The sequence below is a fragment of the Mustela putorius genome, unplaced genomic scaffold (assembly GCF_011764305.1).
Source record: "Mustela putorius furo isolate JIRA1106 unplaced genomic scaffold, ASM1176430v1.1 tig00537227_pilon_pilon_pilon, whole genome shotgun sequence".
NCBI lineage: Eukaryota > Metazoa > Chordata > Mammalia > Carnivora > Mustelidae > Mustela > Mustela putorius.
This window is the reverse complement of record NW_025422368.1, coordinates 14,090,368-14,108,160: the sequence shown is the minus strand read 5'-3', so window position 1 is coordinate 14,108,160 and position 17,793 is coordinate 14,090,368. Positions and strand designations below refer to the sequence as shown.

Sequence of the window (17,793 nt, the reverse complement as noted above, 5' to 3'; positions counted from 1 at the left end):
AGGAAATGTTCCATGACAGGCTTGGAATGAGAACTCAAAAGGAAATTCTATTAGGGAACTAATTAGTCAGAGTTAAAAACAAGATAGAATTATTCTATCTTAAAAATAAAGTGATAGTATGATCAGTACACTATGACTATATCTTTATACTTTAACTTGAGCAAAACCTCAAAACATGAGTGAGTTGAGTGAAATTTTAAGGATATATTCAATTTAATGGGATAAAGGACAGTCATATTTCAGCTGTTAGGGTCATAGAATTAAAAACAAAATAATCTTCTTTCAACCCAAATACCAAGGCCCAAAGACAGTAGAGAAAAAAACAGTTTTCAATGGAATAACTGTTAAACTTGCAAGTGATGCAAATTATGAGCTAAATTCATTTAGAGATTGTAAAGACAGGAATCTTACAAGCAGACCATTTTTACATACATTTTCTCAGGAAAAATAATTACTGGTTCTCAAATAAGAAAACTTTAAAACACCATTTATTATACAGAGTTTATCCTAAATTCACCTGTTAATTGGGATGACGGTTACTTAACTGGTTTTATGGGGTTTTATCCTCCTGATAAAGGAGGAAGGTTTGTCCCTAGAGGGAGATAAGAGTACTATCTCCCTTGATGTTTACATCCCCAAAAGATAGTTCCCAAGGCCTTGAGAAAGACCTTCCTGAGTCATTAAGCTGGAAAGAAGCCTATTCAGATTTTTGAAAGATATACATACATTTCAAAGACAGAAAACATCTGAAATGACAAATATTCCAAATCAAATGGTCTAAGAAAAAGAAAGGGGGCAGTCTCCCCTTATTTGTACCAGAAAGAATTAAGCCTCTTAATTTAAATTTTTGTTTTTGTAAGCCATCCTCCAAAGATGATCAAGTTCATTTTAATTAGCTAACTTAAGTTTCTGTTGTAAGATTAAGCCATGCCTAGAGTCTTGCCTGAAGCAACCTCTGGGACTGGAGGTGGCAGCACCCCTGGAGAAACAGGCACTAGAACCCCAAGTCCTGAGAAATCAGACAAGGTTTGTCCTCATTTTTTTGGCTGTGTCCCATCATATCATCCTCAGCAGGGTGTGATCTGTACTAACCTGATTTCTAATTTGCATTGATGATCTTAGAATTGGGTAGCATTTAAGCTTAATGGTGAACCAGCTGGGGGGGGGGGCAGTAAAATGGTGGCTGCATACATTAGAATCTACACATACCTCCTTCGGCAAAATGTAATATCACTGGGCCCACACCTTAGGAGTTTAGAGGGACAGAGCAGACTGAGACTCCAAAGATTGGGGAAGATGGCTCTGGGACTCAGAGTGGTTCTCTGAGAATCAGGTCAGGGCTTTCTAGAGGAGAGGGGAGTATAGAGAGTTGCTTAATAGTGGTAGAACATAGCATTGAATAGGGTTTACCCCTTGAGGGAAAGGCCTCTACGCTGAACAAGACTGCTGAGAGAAGGTCTGAGACCTAGCAATTCAGAGCCCTTTTTCATGTGGAGTTGAAATAAAGAAGATAGGAAAGTTCACAGAATGAGGTCAAGCAGTCTTGTGAAGGTACAGACTGTCTTGGAGGCAAGGGAGAGACACTAGGAAGGTGGAAGAATCTTTGTAGCCTGGGTGTCAAAAAAAAAAAAAAGAAAGAAAGAAAGAAGGAAATCTTCAAAGCCAGGGGTCTCAAGAAAACAGGATAGTAAGTATGAGTTAGAAGACCAACAAAAAAGAGATGCCTCTTAAAAAAAAGAAACTTCCTTTCACCATGAACAACATAAAAGGAAGCCCTTGATCTGAGAAATCTGGTAAGCCACACTAAAGTCTCTTCATCCCCACTCCATAAAATCTCTTTCTATGTTCCAGGAAAATCCAATGCAAAAAAACATGAAAAAGAAAAATAAAATTCAAATATCTATAGAAAGATTGTTCCAAAATTCCTTAGAGACTTAGGCTATCCCTAACCCCCTTCCAACGTGAAAGGATATAATTGTATACATTTATATGCATGTGTGTATATACACACACACACACACACACACATATGTGTATATATACCGACATATATACATAGTTTATACTTATATGTATAGATATAATGTGTATATTTTTAGCAGTTCTCAGCAATAGCAAGAAAACTAAAAATCTAGTCATGAAACAAAGGAAACAGAACATTAACAGGAATTTAAAATAAGAAACAAACTGCAGCTATAGACATCAGAATTATAAATTAAAAAACTAAGTGTCAAAATAGATAAATAGTAGGAAGATGTCAAATTGGAACTGATGAAAATTCAGGAGAAATATTAAAAAATAAAGACAAAATATCTAAAAAATACAAGCCAGTTCCATTCTACCCAGCAGAGAATATATGAGACTGAAAGCATGGCAGGGGCTGTAGAGGATAGAATTGAGAAGATCCAAAAAATATTGCAGACATATTAAAAGTTTAAGTAGATCAGAGTTAGGCATCATTACAGGAAAGAGATAAAAATATCCAACATATAGATTATTTCAGTTTCTGGAGAAGCAAAAGCAATGAAACAGAACTAATATTTAAAATTGTAAATTGTAAACCAGGACAAGTTTCCTACAATTAAAAGAGAAATTCTAAATTTCTATGTTGAAGGGACCTATGATATATACCTGGAAGCTTAAATCTTTAACAGTCAATTTGATGAGTTGATTTAGAAAACTGTTAGACTTGAAAAAGAAACAGAAAAAGAAAAAGAAAAGGAAATCTGTTAGACTTGAAAGATATATTCTCTGGAACTTGAGGCGAAAAGAGAAAGTAATTCAAAAGCAAAGAAAATAAGAGATGCCTGGGTGGCTCAGTCATTAAGAGCCTGCCTTTGGCTCAGGTCACGATCCCAGGGTCCTGGGATCAAGCCCCACATTGGGGGGGGGGGCTGCTTCTCCCTCTCTCACTTCCCCTGCTTGTGTTCCCTCTCTTGCTGTCTCTCTCTCACTGTCAAATAAATAAATAAATAAATCTTAAAAAAAGAAAGGAAGAAAGAAAGAAAGAAAGAAAGAAAGAAAGAAAGAAAATAAATTAGGTTGGTATCAGACTTGACAAGACAGAATAGCATTAAGAAACTCAAAGAAGAAAAATATGGGCTAAGTGTTGTTAGTGCAGCTAAATGTAATTCAGGTATCAAGCTCTAGGCAAATAGTTGACAACATGAAGGAATTCTGGGAATTATGTACCCATGAGCCCTTCATAATAAAGTCACTAGAGGATGAATGTTAAACAGCAAAGAGATGCCTTGAAAATGACTGAAATGATTAGAGCACAAATTTTAACTCTAGCTCTAAAACTGGAACCAAAGTTGAAAGAAAAGTGGAAAAGAACTTCATAAATATTTCATATTTGACCAACTAAAAATATCATAGTAATAAATGGATAAATGGAGAAGATGTTGGAAATAAAGATACGAGAAAAATTAAATTTCCTTACTATTTAACAGCCCATTGGCAAGTCCTTGAAACAGGCAGAGTGCCATTCTTCTAGGAACTCAGCTGCCTGAGTGTTAGTAGTTTGTTAAATGCAAAGGCAATCTTAGCCCTACTCCCAGGATCCTGCACCTCTACTTTAATGTATACAAATTCCTTTGGAAACTTTCTTTATCTTTACCCCCGAATAGTGTTGGCAATCATCTGCCAAGTATATCACCCACCGATATATATCAGAAGGGTCTCATGATTAAGGTTTTATTAGACACTAATGAATGGCTTTTTCCCAACAATAACTACCCCCTTCAATGTCCTTGAATCCTGTTTCCAAATTCCTTAAAGACTTAAGCTATCCCTAACCCCCTCCCAACTTGAAAGTATGTAAGGGACCACTCTTCATGACCCGAGTGCAGCTCTTTCTGCTCATGGGTCATGTCCCTGTGCTTTAATAAAACCAACTTTTTGCACCAAAGACATCTCAAGAATTCTTTCTTGGCTGTTGACTCCAAACCCCAATATATATTCTACATCAGCAAAGAGAAGGAAGATGTAATAATCTTATTAATTAGATGTAGTCAAACAAATTATTTAAAGCTCATGAACCAGACAAGAGTAGCTCAAACTTATTAAAGTGGTAAAAACAAATAATATCAAGAAAGAAAATGGCATTTAAATTGGAAAGTACAGAACAAGATAAGGAGAAGGGAAGAAGAAATAACATTAGTAATTATTATTCTTTATTAAGAGAGAACCAGTAGATACTACCTGAAAAGAAAATTGGGAGGATGCTAAGGGGATTATATAAAAATGTTACTGTAAAATATAGCTTATCAAAAGAGAAAAAAAGTGAAAAGCCCCAAAAAAGTAGCAACTTAAGAGTTTGCATGCAAACAACAAATGGCTGAAATTATAAATCTAAAGCACACAAAATAAGGTTTAATAATAATTCCTATTAATTTTTAGCAAAAGTGTTTTAAAAATTGGGAAATCCATTAATACAGTTCATACTAACAGATCTAAGAGAAATAAAAGCAACTAATTATCTACATAAAGCCTAAAAAGACATTTGATAAATGTTCAATAACCATTTCTGAAGGGGGAAAAAATTCCCCAAATAAACTACCCCTTTCTATCAAAAGGGAAAGTTGTACTATATATGGCCATAGTGTTGTTCGGATGATAAAATTAGTAATACTACATGTTGCTGGGAACATACACAACATACAAGATAGTCAATAAAGAATTGCTGAAAGCATAACCAGGAGGAAGTTACACCATAGAATAAAAAGTATGAAATATACTGGTGCCCATGAAGAGGCTTGAAAGCTATAGTGAAGGGGAAAGGCAGCATGAACCCCTAGGTTAATAACAACAAAAACAAACATATGACATCTTTAAAACATGACAAGAATTTTTACTATTTGTTTTGGCAAAGACAACTGGAAATTCTGTTGAATATACAGTAAAAACTGGACCATCGGAGGGAAGATCAGGGATAACTGGAACATCAGCTGAAGGACTGGGGATAACTGTGCTATCATCTGTAGTGACAGGGAAAACAGGACCATCATCAGCTGGTTCATCATAGATGACTGGACCTGTTGTGTAGGCTCAGGAACATGTGTACCACCAATAGGTTTGTGAAAAAAGTTTGTATCATTTAGAGAAAGTGACCTATAAGTGAAAAATTTACTGGGGTCAGGAAAAATATTCAATTCATTTCTGTCAGCAGGGGGATTGCTAAAATAGACCTCTTATGTTTCAGTCACAGGAGCATGCACTAACACTAATAGATGCATTAGTACATTGCAGGTCTCTGAGACTCTTGGTCCATGTGGAGATGTCTTAGGACCTTTCTTCTGAAAGCAGAAAAAGTTCATTGCTTTTCTTCTCATTTTAGGTACCTCCAGGGAAGCATTTGAAACAACCACTGCTTCTGGAATTTCTACCACAGGTAAGTCAAATAATAATAAAAGAACTTTGTGGGGCGTCTGGGTGGCTCAGTGGGTTAAAGCCTCTGCCTTCAGCTTAGGTCATGATCCCAGGGTCCTGGGATCAAGCCCCACATCAGGCTCTCTGCTCAGCAGGGAGCCTGCTTCCCCCTCTCTCTCTGCCTGCCTCTCTGCCTACTTGTGATCTCTCTCTGTGTCAAATAAATAAATAAAATCTTAAAAAAAAAAAAAAAAGAACTTTGTTTGGTGGCATTTCAGAAGACAGAACAGCTTATCAGAAGTCAAACTCTAGCTTCTCCAATCACCACTTTTATTTCCTTAGCAGTCACTGCTTCCACAGAAGTCAAGGAAACCTCTGAAACTAAAATGCAAACAAGTGAGTGATGGCAATATAACTTCCTGATTAGTGTACCTATGTCTGTTAGGTCATTTATCTCTCCTGTTATTGGCTTCTGCTAATCCGTTAAACATTATAATTGGGGATTAGCTTAGCATCATTCAGTAGAGAGAGACATTTATTCCCCAAATTCCCACATCTTTAACTAATTTCCTTTCTCTTTTTCTGTACCTATTGGTTGTTGAGGCCCCTTTACCTAAACATGTAATAATTTTAAGTTCCTCTCAAACATTCTGTTACTTCTAGGCTGACCTTTTCCTGGATAGGTAGAATAAAAATACTAACTTGATTTTTTAGAAGTTTGGAAGTAGAATTTGAAATTTTGAGTGAATTGTTGAGTTGACAAAAATATATGATATGTGAAGACTTAAATTGAAACATATAACCAGCTTAAACCATTTAGTTCAGGTGGAGATGGAGTAAGATTGAAATATTTCGGGAAAATAGATAGAGGATAAAAAGATAAAGGACTAAAACTGGATAAATAATAATACTTATATTTTACTGTCCTATTTATTGGCAGTGTCTGCCAAATTAAAAAAATTGAAGAGAAGTTTACCTTAATGTTTTCTCCTTTCTCCTTTAGATTCCCGTATTCCCCTCCCATTAAAATTTGAGCTTCAAGGGGAATAATCTCTAATGGTAGAATTTGAAATGCTATGAGGAGCAGAAAGGGAAGGTAGACAAGAACAAGTCTGTTTGTAAGACTAGTAATATAGCCAATTATTTTCAGTTATTACAAATTTTACCTCCAAACAAATTCTGTAACTTTAGAGGCTAACATGTGGTATCTGTTTTTACACAGGATGTCCACCATCACATCCACCACCTCCAGGTAATAATACTTCCACTTGAAATTTAATCATTCTACATTCACCATTCTCCTTGCAAATCAAATATAGGGGAGCTCTATTTTTAATTTCTTAAGGAATCTCAACACTGTTTTCCAAAGTGGCTGCACCAACTTGCATTCCCACCAACCATGTAAGAGGGTTCCCCTTTCTCAACATCCTCTCCAAAACTTGTTGTTTACTGTCTTGTTAATTTTGGCCATTCTGGTGCAAGGTGGTATCCCAATGTGGTTTTGATTTGAATTTCCCTGATGGCTAATGATGATGAACATTTTTTCATGTGTCTGTTAGCCATTTGTCATCTTTGGAGAAGTTTCTGTTCATGTCTTCTGCCCATTTTTTGACGTGGTTATCTGTTTTTTGAGTGTTGAGTTTGAGGAGTTCTTTATAGATCTTGGATATCAGCCCTTTGTCTATAGTGTCCTTTATGAAAATCTCCTCCCATTCCTTGGGTTGCCTCTTTGTTCTGTTGACCATTTCCTTTGCTGTGCAGAAGCTTTTGATCTTGATAAAGTCCCAAAAGTTCATTTCCACTTTTGTTTCCTTTGCCTTTGGAGACATGTCTTGAAAGAAGTTGCTGTGGCCAAATTTGAAGAGGTGACTGCCTATGTTCTCTTCCAGGATTTTGATAGATTCCTCTCTCACATTGAGGCCTTTTATTCATTTTGAGTTTATCTTTATGTATGGTGTAAGAGAATGGTCAAATTTCATTCTTCTATGCTTAGCTGTCCAATTTTCCCAGCACCGTTTATTGAAGAGACTGTCTTTTTTTTACTGAATATTTTTTCCTGCTTTCTTGAAGATTATTTGACCATAGAGTTGCAGGTCCATATCTGGACTCTCCTCTGTTCCACTGGTCTGTGTGTCTATTTTTGTGCCAGTACCATGCTGTCTTGGTGATCACAGCTTTGAAAAGTGTGAAATATGTATTATATAGAGAGCACATTTTAAGTGTCACATATGTGTTACATGTATTGTGTACTTTGGAAGAGTCCTTAGGAGTCCTTAGTCCAGTTTCACTACAAAACTGGAATTTGAGAACAATGTGTAGACTAGTCCAGGGTATGAAAATGAAAAAAGTGAGACTAAGTTGAGAAGGGAGTTTGGTGTCACACTGTGGCAGACCTCAGAAGTTGCTGAAAGAAAGTATTTGATTTATAAGTCTCTAAGGGGCATCAGAAGTTTCTAGCCAAGGGATGCCTGGGGTACTCAGTTGTTTAAGTGTCTTGTTTTCATCTCAGGCCAGGATCTCATGGATTGTGAAAGTCAAGTCCCAAGTTGGGCCCCATGCTTAGCAGGGAATCTGCTTGAAGATTCTCTCCCTCTTCCACTCACCTGTACTCTCTCCTTCTCTCTCAAATAAAAAAAATAAGTACTTTTTAAAAAAAGTTTTCAACCAAGGTAGGGCTGAGATGAAAATTAGGCTTTAGAAAAATTATTCTACCTATGGTATAAGGAATTGATTGGATCAGGAAGAAGTGCGAGTCAGAGTTTTCCAGAGTTCTGGAAAAATCCTAGTCTGCTAGCTTAAAAATAACAAAGTCCTGTGGTAGCATTGTAGTATAACCAGGAAAGGAAGGTGTTGAAGTGAAGAGTTGGGGGAAAATGGAGGGGGAGACAAACCATGAGAGACTGTGGACTCTGAGAAACAAACTGAGGGCTTTGCGGGGGTGGGGTGAGGGGTTGGATGAGTCTGGTGGTGAGTATTAAGGAGGGCACATATGCATGGAACACTGGGTGTAGTGCATAAACAATGAATTCTGAAACACTGAAAAGAAATAAAATAAAATAAAATGCTAAAAAAGAGAAAATACAGGATTTTGTGGTCGATTGGATACAAAGTGATTGAATGGAAGGAATCAAAATGAGTCCTAAACTTTAAACTCAAATAATTGAAAGGATAATTTGGTTCTCAACAGGAATAAGCCAGTTCAGATGAGATACTGATTTCAGGGGCAAAGTGATATAATCTGTTTTGTGCATATTGAGTGTGAGGGCGTCATAGATCTGCCGTGATACTATTAGGCTGAGGGAATCCTGGCTCCATACTTTACAAGAGGTAACTGGCCTAGAGCTATGAATTTGAGAGTCATCCACTTAGCATTATAGTGGACACTGGAGATGGTAGAAAGTGCCAGAGAAAGGGCAGAGGCAATGAGAGGAAAGAGAAAAAGCTGCTTGTAAAGAAAGGAGTTTCAGAGTGTTGAATCTGAAGGAAAGAGAACATTTCCAAGAACCTGAGAGTTAAAAACGTCAGCAATTGTAAGGAACTTGAAAAACTGATAAATGGCCTTATGATAAGGGCCTTATAATTACAAAGTCTTAGTGACTTGTAGGATTATGGTGGTAGAAGTCAGACTGAAAAACAGTAAGCAAAAGAGTAGTCATAAGATTTATTGACCACTGCCAGCAGAAATTAATATTTATCCTATGCTGGAATTGTAAAATAGGAAATAGACCTATACTCATCAGAGACAATTTACTCAAGTAAATGGATGTAATTTATCCCTTCTACGGTACCATACAATTCTCCATAATTCTGTTTCTGAAATCCTAGTTCCAGTTACAGTATTGGCAACCTTGTGGTTATCTACATATAACAGATGGTTCTATTTTGCCAAATTTAATTAGCATTTACCATCTCATGTTAACAGTTTGTCATGGTCCACTGGGAGAAAAGAAATCTGTAAGTACAGTTTTTCTCTACTTTAATCCAAATTTGCTGTCATTCCTATATTTGAACAGAAGTCTAAACTTGGTTTGTTTCTGTAGCCTGGAGAGGAATGGACTGCCAATTGTTACACGTGTACCTGTACTGATGCAAATACTGTGGACTGTAGCCTCAAGGAGTGCCCTTCTGCACCCACATGCAAAACTGGAGAGAGACTTGTAAAGTTCCAAGATAACGACACCTGCTGTGAAATTGGATACTGTGGTGTGTATCCACAATACATTATTTGAATCCAAGAGTTATTTACTTATTTATGTGTTCAAGAAATATTTATTAAGCTTCTAATACATGTCGACTCTATGCTAGATAGGTGTGATCGATAAAACAGAATCATACTTGCCCTCTTAAACCTATCTCTGGAGTGGAGGAAACCCAGAATTAACAGTTATGAATATAATTAGTAAATTAAAAGGAGATGATGTTGTTGTGGGAAGAAACATTTTAACTGGTTGATAAATATGATCCCATATACAGTTTCTGGTTTATTTAAAAAAACAGAATTATGTTTATTTTAAGAAAAAACGATGTATTTATTTTTCAGAACCAAGAACATGTTTGTTTAACAGTATTGATTATGAGGTAAGGCTGTTTTTAATTTTAAAATATTTTATTTACATAATTATGAATGAATGGCAGGCTCTTACAGCTTATAGTATGGAAAATCTATATGTAATAGTAGAGCAGAATCTGTTCATTTTTTTCCCCTATATTCATTTCAAAAGGAACATTAAGTGTAACACTCAGTTACATATAAGGTTCAGTTCAAAGGGGGAAAATATACTTGATCATTAACTACCTAACTTCTGAATAAAATTTCTCAGGGGTCTGACCAGACCAGATGGAGAAGGCACCCTCTGGGACATTTAAATCAATGAACAGAGTTAAACTGTAATTATAACCAGAAAGATCAGATGGCCAAACTGTCAGAGATCAAATGAAAAACCCCCAGAGACTGGAACCCCATTATGTGAATATACCGACATGTATATTCAGAGCTGGATTTTGATGTCTGATTTGGCATTCTGGAAAGTAATTTAACTTTTTAGAAAAAGTACCAAGAAGTCATAAAATACAGATGGTTCTCAAATTGATAATACATTTGAACTGGTGATACTAAATATTTAAAAAGTTTAAAATAAAATCTATGAAGTATGTTAAATATATAAAACAGAGCCAATGAGAGTTTTAGCTCAATAACTTATCACATTCAAATTCCTCTCTGGGTTGCTTAGGTTTTATTTTCCAAAGATGATAGTGACTTGAGAAACTATGCCAGTTTTTAAACATAAAAGATGATGATGTTTAAAGAACAAAAGGAAAGTTTTACCTCTAAACATTTATAATGCAAAATAGTTGAAATAACAAAATTCCAGTTTACCAGAAAGTTGACTTTGCAATTTGAAATACAGTTTCCCAAACTGGAGTTTGAATTTTGAACATAAATTATTTTTAAAGCAATCCAGAGAACTTTAAAAATATAGGAACACAAGCAGAAGTAGGAAAACAAGCTGAGGCAGAAGTAGGATGTCTTGTGGGATTGTCATTTGTGGTAATCTGATAAAACTATTTTGTACGATTTTTTTCTACTTAGATTTCTTGTTTTCCCTCAAACTTGTAGCATAATAATTGGTTAACTGCTCACCATAAAATAACCTTTCTTGAAAATATTTGAAAAATAGAGTAACTGGGTAGCTATGGATCTTCATTTAGGGATCGAGAATCCTGACACCTTCTGTGCTCTCAAGGAGACACACTGGTTTATTCATGGAATTTGGAGTCTTTCAATCCACTCTTTCTTAGATGTTAATTAATGACCGAAAGTGTCTCTGGAAATTCATTAAACATGAATTTTATTTTTTTTAACATGTTTTATGTTCAACCTCAAAAAGAAATCTAGGTGAATCATCAGTTTGTTCTCTCTTTCCTCCCTGCTTCCCAGATTGGTGCTTCATTTGATGATCCCAGCAACCCATGCATCTCCTACTCCTGCCACAACACTGGTTTTGTTGCAGTGGTCCAAGACTGCCCAAAGCAGACTTGGTGTCCAGAAGTAAGTCATCCTCTTAAGTAATGATCAACAACATCCACTTCTTATAAACACAAGCTGTCTTCTTTCTGATTTGGAAAAGTACGTGTCTGGCCAATAGACATAAATTCCTTGTGAATTCCATTCCAGCTATGTTTCGCACCTTTTATTGCCAAGTATATTTTTCATAGCAAAGTTATATTTGCAGGCTCTATAAAACTTAATTTAGTGCTATTCTAGAAGTAAGTTGCTTTGGAAAGCATTTTACCATTTTTAAACAAACCAAAAAAAAAAATCTTTGTTTTTTTCAAGGCTTATGGATTCTGGTTAATCATTTTCTATAAAAATGTTAATTTTTCATAAAATCACATGTAAATTTACTGTTCAGAACTTTCTTTGTGACACAGTCTTCATTTTTACCCTCCCCTTAATATGCTAAGTTTTAATCTCAAGTTTTATATTAATTAATTAGTTAATAATAAATGCTCCCAATTTATGGTTCAATCTTAGCTTATTTTTCTTTCTAAAGATATAATTGATAATATAGCTTAAAGTTTGATTTCAGCTTAAATACAACACTGGATTTATTGAGTTTTCACTTTGAGACATTGATAGGTATAAAAGTATAATAATGTGTAAGATAAAAGTCCTGCCTATGAGAAACTTACAGTGTTCAGTAGTAATATCAATATTAAGGTATTCTTCAATTAAAATAAGGGAGGGAATTTTTTTTTACCCTTTGCGTGTTATTTTGAAGAAGAATTTAAATTCTTTTTTCCCTTTATACTCACTATTATAAAATTTCAGGGTAAATATTCAGACTCATTTTTATTACTATGCTCTTTCATCTATGCTTCCTGGATCAGAGATCATCTTGTTTATCTGTTCCCTTTTCCCCTTTGTAATGTTATTCCACTAAGTTAAGAAATGTTATATTATTTATACAAAAATACAGACTTTTTAAGTCTTCTTTTCTATTTCTCTTGCTCCTATAGGAAGACCGAGTCTATGATTCAAAAAAATGTTGCTATACATGTAAGTAGCTTTAAGCTCCACATGTAGAGGAAATGTCAACTGTTGACAAAAATTTAGTGTTTGTTTAAAACAAAATGGCAGATCATGAATAGAAAGTCTCCTGTGTTTTTAACATAACAGATCGTCTAACCTAGATGTTTTAACTAACAATTGATACTTGTACATAATGTAGTTTCTTTTTCATGTTGGTTGAAACATTCTTCCCAGTTAAAAACAATGATGCTTATAAGAGAGACATTTAATATTCAGGAGAAAAATGTAGTTTGCTCTCCTAATATCACCAGGTTGTGTTGTAAATTGATATATTAGATCATAAGGATAATCAAAAAGTAGAAATGGTTGTCAAAAACAATGCATTCCCTTCACCTCCCCTTCCCTCCCTCCTCTGTCCTCCTCCTTTCTCCTTGTCCCCTCCCCCTCCTTCTTCTATGATAGTGATTATAACAATCATAAAAGATAACATTTATTAAAGACAATTATTGAATATTAGCCAGGTACCTTGGGCTAGGTTCCGAGGAAGTTAATCCCTTCAACAATGCTGTGAAGTATTTTTTGTTGTTATTCTCTACTTAAGGTTAAGAAAACTGAGACTTAGCAATTGTTAATGTTAAACCTCACTTATGACTCTGTTGTCCATTTTGTTTTAGGTAAGACTAATTGTAGATCTTCACCTGTGAATGTGACTATTAAGTACAGTGGTTGCCAGAAAAGGGTCCAGATGGCAAGGTGTGTAGGGGAATGCAAGAAGACTGTCCGGTAAGTTTTTATCTGAATGTGTACTGTGCATTAATTTTGTAACATTGTGGAGGAAATTAAGCTTTTAAAACATTACATGGAACATTTTTTACATGACAGCTAATGGTCAAGACCTGATAAAACAAAGATCTGAAACATTGAGATCTGAGAAATTAACATTTTCAATAGCGATGAATCATTGTAAAGCAGTTTTCTAAAGAAATCAAACATAATATGTTCATGGCAAATGTATTTATTTTTACACAGTGATTACTCAAAGTATTTGAGCAAGAACTCTTGTTTGAAAATGTGTTTCTAAACCATCACTTGCATGTTAGACATTATATATATATATACATATATGTATATATATATATTTTTTTCATGGATACTTTCATGTACAGGTTAATATAGAGAGAAAAATAATTTGGCATGAAGTATATTTAAAAATCTGTTTATGTATCTGCACCATAATGCTCTAATTATGACCTTATACATTTCCATTTTGGATTTATTTCTTTTGGTCTTACATTCTAATATCACTGATTCACATCAGAAGTTCATGGTGAGGGGGAAATGCAAGGTATAGGAAAAGAATAAATTGGTTGGAAGGATTGTTAAATCACTTCGACAATTATAATTTGAACATTGACGTCATTTGTCTCAGAAGATATCCCCAAACATTTATTGCTGAATTTTCTTTTTCTTTAGGTACAATTATACACTCTTTAAGCTGACAAATTCATGCCTTTGCTGCCGAGAAGATAACTATGAGTTCCGAGAAGTTGTTCTTAGCTGTCCTGATGGCAGTACAATACCTTACAGATACAGGCATGTCACAACCTGTTCTTGCTCAGACATATGCCAACAATCTGTAACCCCAGCGGTCAGTTAACACTATTATCACATTTCCGGGTAGAACAGGCTAGGTATTTATTTTATAAATGAACAAAAATGATCACTAAGTAGAATAACTAAACATTTGTATCTCACTCAAAAAGTGAGTTTTCATTATGAGGCATTTTGTTCTCTTGTTGACTGGATCTGAAAAATAAATACAACTTTGCAAGCAATTGTTGTGCATATGTTTTTATTGCTAGCCATAAGAATACTATACCTCAAGGGGAAACTGAGTCACATCATGGCTTTCCAATATATTCTTCTACTCTTCATCTTGTGAGGACATTATCCTGTTTCATCCTTTCCCTTCACAGCCAAGCTTAGTGAAACTAAGTTTTTGTTCTCTTTCTTCCCTTTTCTATGCCAGTTACATGATCCCTTTCATTTTATGAAACTTCTCTTCTTAAAACACCAGTGGTCTTATAATTCTTAAAGTAGGGTCTGATGCCATTTTCACTCTTTCTTTCTTGAAACATTTTTTCTTGCTGTTTCTGTGACATCATTTTTACTAGTGGTCCTACATTTGTGGACACCTTCACCATTCTTGACATCTCAGTTCTCCAAAGTTGCATCCCATTCATCTCATATTACTCAGGCTTCTTGGATGATTTTAGACACAAGTAGATGCATTATACACTGAGAATTTCCGACCTGTGTCTCCAACCCCAAGCTCTTCTATGAGTTACAGACACATTGATTTAACTCTGAATTTACACCTCTAACTGGATGTTCTATGGATAATACAAACTCGATAAGACTAAAAGTGAATTAAAGGTCACTCCCCTGAGCCCACTTTTCTCCTTATATTTTATATACATTGAGGGAATTAGCAAAAATGAGAAGTTGAGGTTCAAAAACACCATGACTGCCATCTTCAATATATTCTACCACTTTGCTGCCACACACATATCTTTCTTCCTATACATATATTTCTGAATGTGCCTTGTACAAAATTATTTCTATAAATAAAACATAATGTATAATTATTAACATTTGCCCAACCTAATTTATCATAATCCTTTTATGTACTACTCACCTTTCTATGTAACTTAGACTGGTGGTAAATTTAATATTCATTAAACACTATGCCCAGTGGTAGGGAAAGAAAATTCATATGTGAGTATATCTGTAATTACCAACAAAAGATGAATAATAGCTAAACACAGGTATGTATTACAGGTATCACTCCTATAGCTGGTCCCAAAGATCTTGATTTTCCTCCATGTCTATCACTTCATTTGAGCTTTTTTTCCTCTCAGGATGTACCAGAGTTTGTCAGTTGGAAAAATTACGAGGGATTTGAGCCCTTGAAAATCCATTCAGATGAGGCTGTAGGAGGTTTTCAATACCTTTTTCTTCAGGGAATGATAAAACAGAGTCAACAGCACACTTACATCTCAGCACTTACTCTGTGACAGGACCTCTATTTTCTCTTGATAGTCAGAATTGATCATCCCAGACAATATGATGATAGCCTTTTCTGCTTAGGAAAGCTGCTTTAGAGTCACGAAAGACTCAAAATGACTAGCAAAGAGTTTCAGCAAATGGAAGAGAATGTAAATGTTGACTTATGGTTCAGCTAGTATCACCTCCTGCAATCAGCACACGAAACTTGCTGGAAAGTTGTCAGGGGATAGTATCCCTCAGGGGGGCGGGGAGGGTATCCCTCAGCTGGTGTCAGAGTAGAATTCTCAATAGGTCAATCCTTTAAGACTTACTATCCATGAATAATAAGGAATTACAAAATAATTCATGCAATATGTACTTATTGCCTCTGTTTGCTTTGTTATTTTGAAACAAATTCAATGCTACACATTGAATTTGTAGCATTTCATGGTAGTGAATGAATATTCAATAAGCCTATCTCCACTTTCTGAGACCTATTGAACATAAAAGGAAAATAAAAATCAATAGCAGGTTATATCAGAAAAAAAAAAAGTATTGTCCTCTCCCCAAAAGAGAAAGATCAAAGTTACTCACTTGTTGCCAAGGTGCGTGACTGGCACCCATGTTGATGCCATAAGGCATTTCACTTTATTTTCAGCATAGTGGTATTCGTATTGGCTTCAGGAAATCAAATTGGGCTTTTGAGCCCATAAATGTCCTCCATCCTGCCTTAACTGCTACCTTATTCGTGAACCTCATTTAGCAACTACTAGGTAGGATGGGAAAGATTTACTGACAACCACAGTTAAAATATACTATTAATTACCCAATTCTCCCATGGAAGTTTCTGGTAGGGAACCTCTGGTAAGCCCACACTTATTTACTTTCAGACATGGACCTATTCTGGGTGACCCAAATTATTTCTCTAAACATTCTTTGTGTCATTCTCCAATTTGTATCTCACTCAAAAATTGAGTTCTAATTATGAGACATTTTATTCTCATGGTGACTGAATCTGAAAAATAAACTTTGCAAGCAATTTGTGAGCATATTATGTTTATTTGATAGCAATAAGAGTTCCACATGTCGAGGAGAAACTGAATATCATGGCTCTCCAATATACTCTTCTACTCTTCATCTCATGAGGTCATTATCTTGTTTGTTTCTTCCCTTGGTTATTTAGACAAATTATTTGCTACTTCTCAGGAATCAGTGTAAATCTTGACTTCCAGTCAACCTTCTACCAAGCACAATGGCCAATCAGAAATTCCTTTCCCAGTTATGTTGTTGTTGCTGTTTTTTGATCATGTGTGAGAAAAACTATAATACCACACAGTTCACTTCACTGATACTTGGGCCATTGGTAATCTGGCCTCGGGGCCATTGATAATCCAGCCTAGAGTCTTATCCTTTTGTATCAGCTGGTCATAAGAAAGCTCCCCCTTCAAGCAAAGGCATAAATTTTAAAAAAATATGGTAGTCAAGCATTGAGAAACCATCCATTGATCTGACTTTTACCTTTGAGACCGTAATGGGGGCAAGGGTTCCATTCTGTATATATGACTTGAAATGGGTAGTAGATTGCTGCTGGAAATGTCTAACTTTATGGCTATTTAAACAAGATAATGCCCAGTCCAGAATGAGTAGCTTTGGTACATGTTACCTGTTATTACCAGAAGCCAGTAACAAGCTAATTTTTGTTGAAAATAACAGTTGCTCCAAAAGTGGGTGTGGCCTTGCACCAAAAGCCTCCCGTGTTTATTGCAGCATTATTCCCAAAAGCCTTGATTTGGAAACAACCTAAGTGCCTATTGACAGATGAATGGATAAAGAAAATGTGGTATATGTATAGAATAAAATACAAAATATGATTCAGCCTTTAGAAAGAAGAAATCCTGCCCTTTGTGGCAACATTAATAAAACTGGAAGGAATAATGCTAAGATAACTTAGTCAGACAAAGAAATATAATGTATGGTATCACTTGTATATAGAATCTGGAAAAAAAAAAAGGTGGAACTTATCAAAACAGTAGAAAATGGCTATCAGGGTAATTAGGGAAATAGAGAGAGGTTGGCAAATGGGTTCAAACTTTTCAGTTATGAGATGAGTAAGATCTGAAGATTGAATGTATAGCTTGGAGGCAATAATTGATAACACTGTATTGTGTTATTGAAATATATTAAATGATCAGAACTGAAACGCCTCACCAAAAAGAAAAAAAAAGTTAAAATGTTAATATGTAGGTGATTGATGTGTTAATTAACTTGATTGGGGGGATCCTTTCATAACCTGTACATATACAAAATCATTGTGTACACTTTAAATATCTTATGGTTTTGTC

At 35.2% G+C, this 17,793-nt stretch overlaps 1 protein-coding gene across 1 annotated transcript in view; it reads left to right on the top strand.

Moving 5' to 3' along the window:
- Positions 1-14,238, top strand: part of LOC101689463 (apomucin-like) — a 54,939-nt gene extending 40,701 nt beyond the window's left edge. The window contains exons 34-43 of the mRNA XM_045073242.1: positions 5,339-5,392; positions 5,713-5,766; positions 6,593-6,622; positions 9,293-9,324; positions 9,411-9,573; positions 9,911-9,948; positions 11,309-11,419; positions 12,391-12,430; positions 13,078-13,186; positions 13,877-14,238. Of these exons, the coding sequence (XP_044929177.1) occupies positions 5,339-5,392; positions 5,713-5,766; positions 6,593-6,622; positions 9,293-9,324; positions 9,411-9,573; positions 9,911-9,948; positions 11,309-11,419; positions 12,391-12,430; positions 13,078-13,186; positions 13,877-14,060 (815 nt within the window). The 3' untranslated portion in view covers positions 14,061-14,238. The remainder of the gene's footprint in view (positions 1-5,338; positions 5,393-5,712; positions 5,767-6,592; positions 6,623-9,292; positions 9,325-9,410; positions 9,574-9,910; positions 9,949-11,308; positions 11,420-12,390; positions 12,431-13,077; positions 13,187-13,876) is intronic.
- Positions 14,239-17,793: the final 3,555 nt, after the last annotated feature.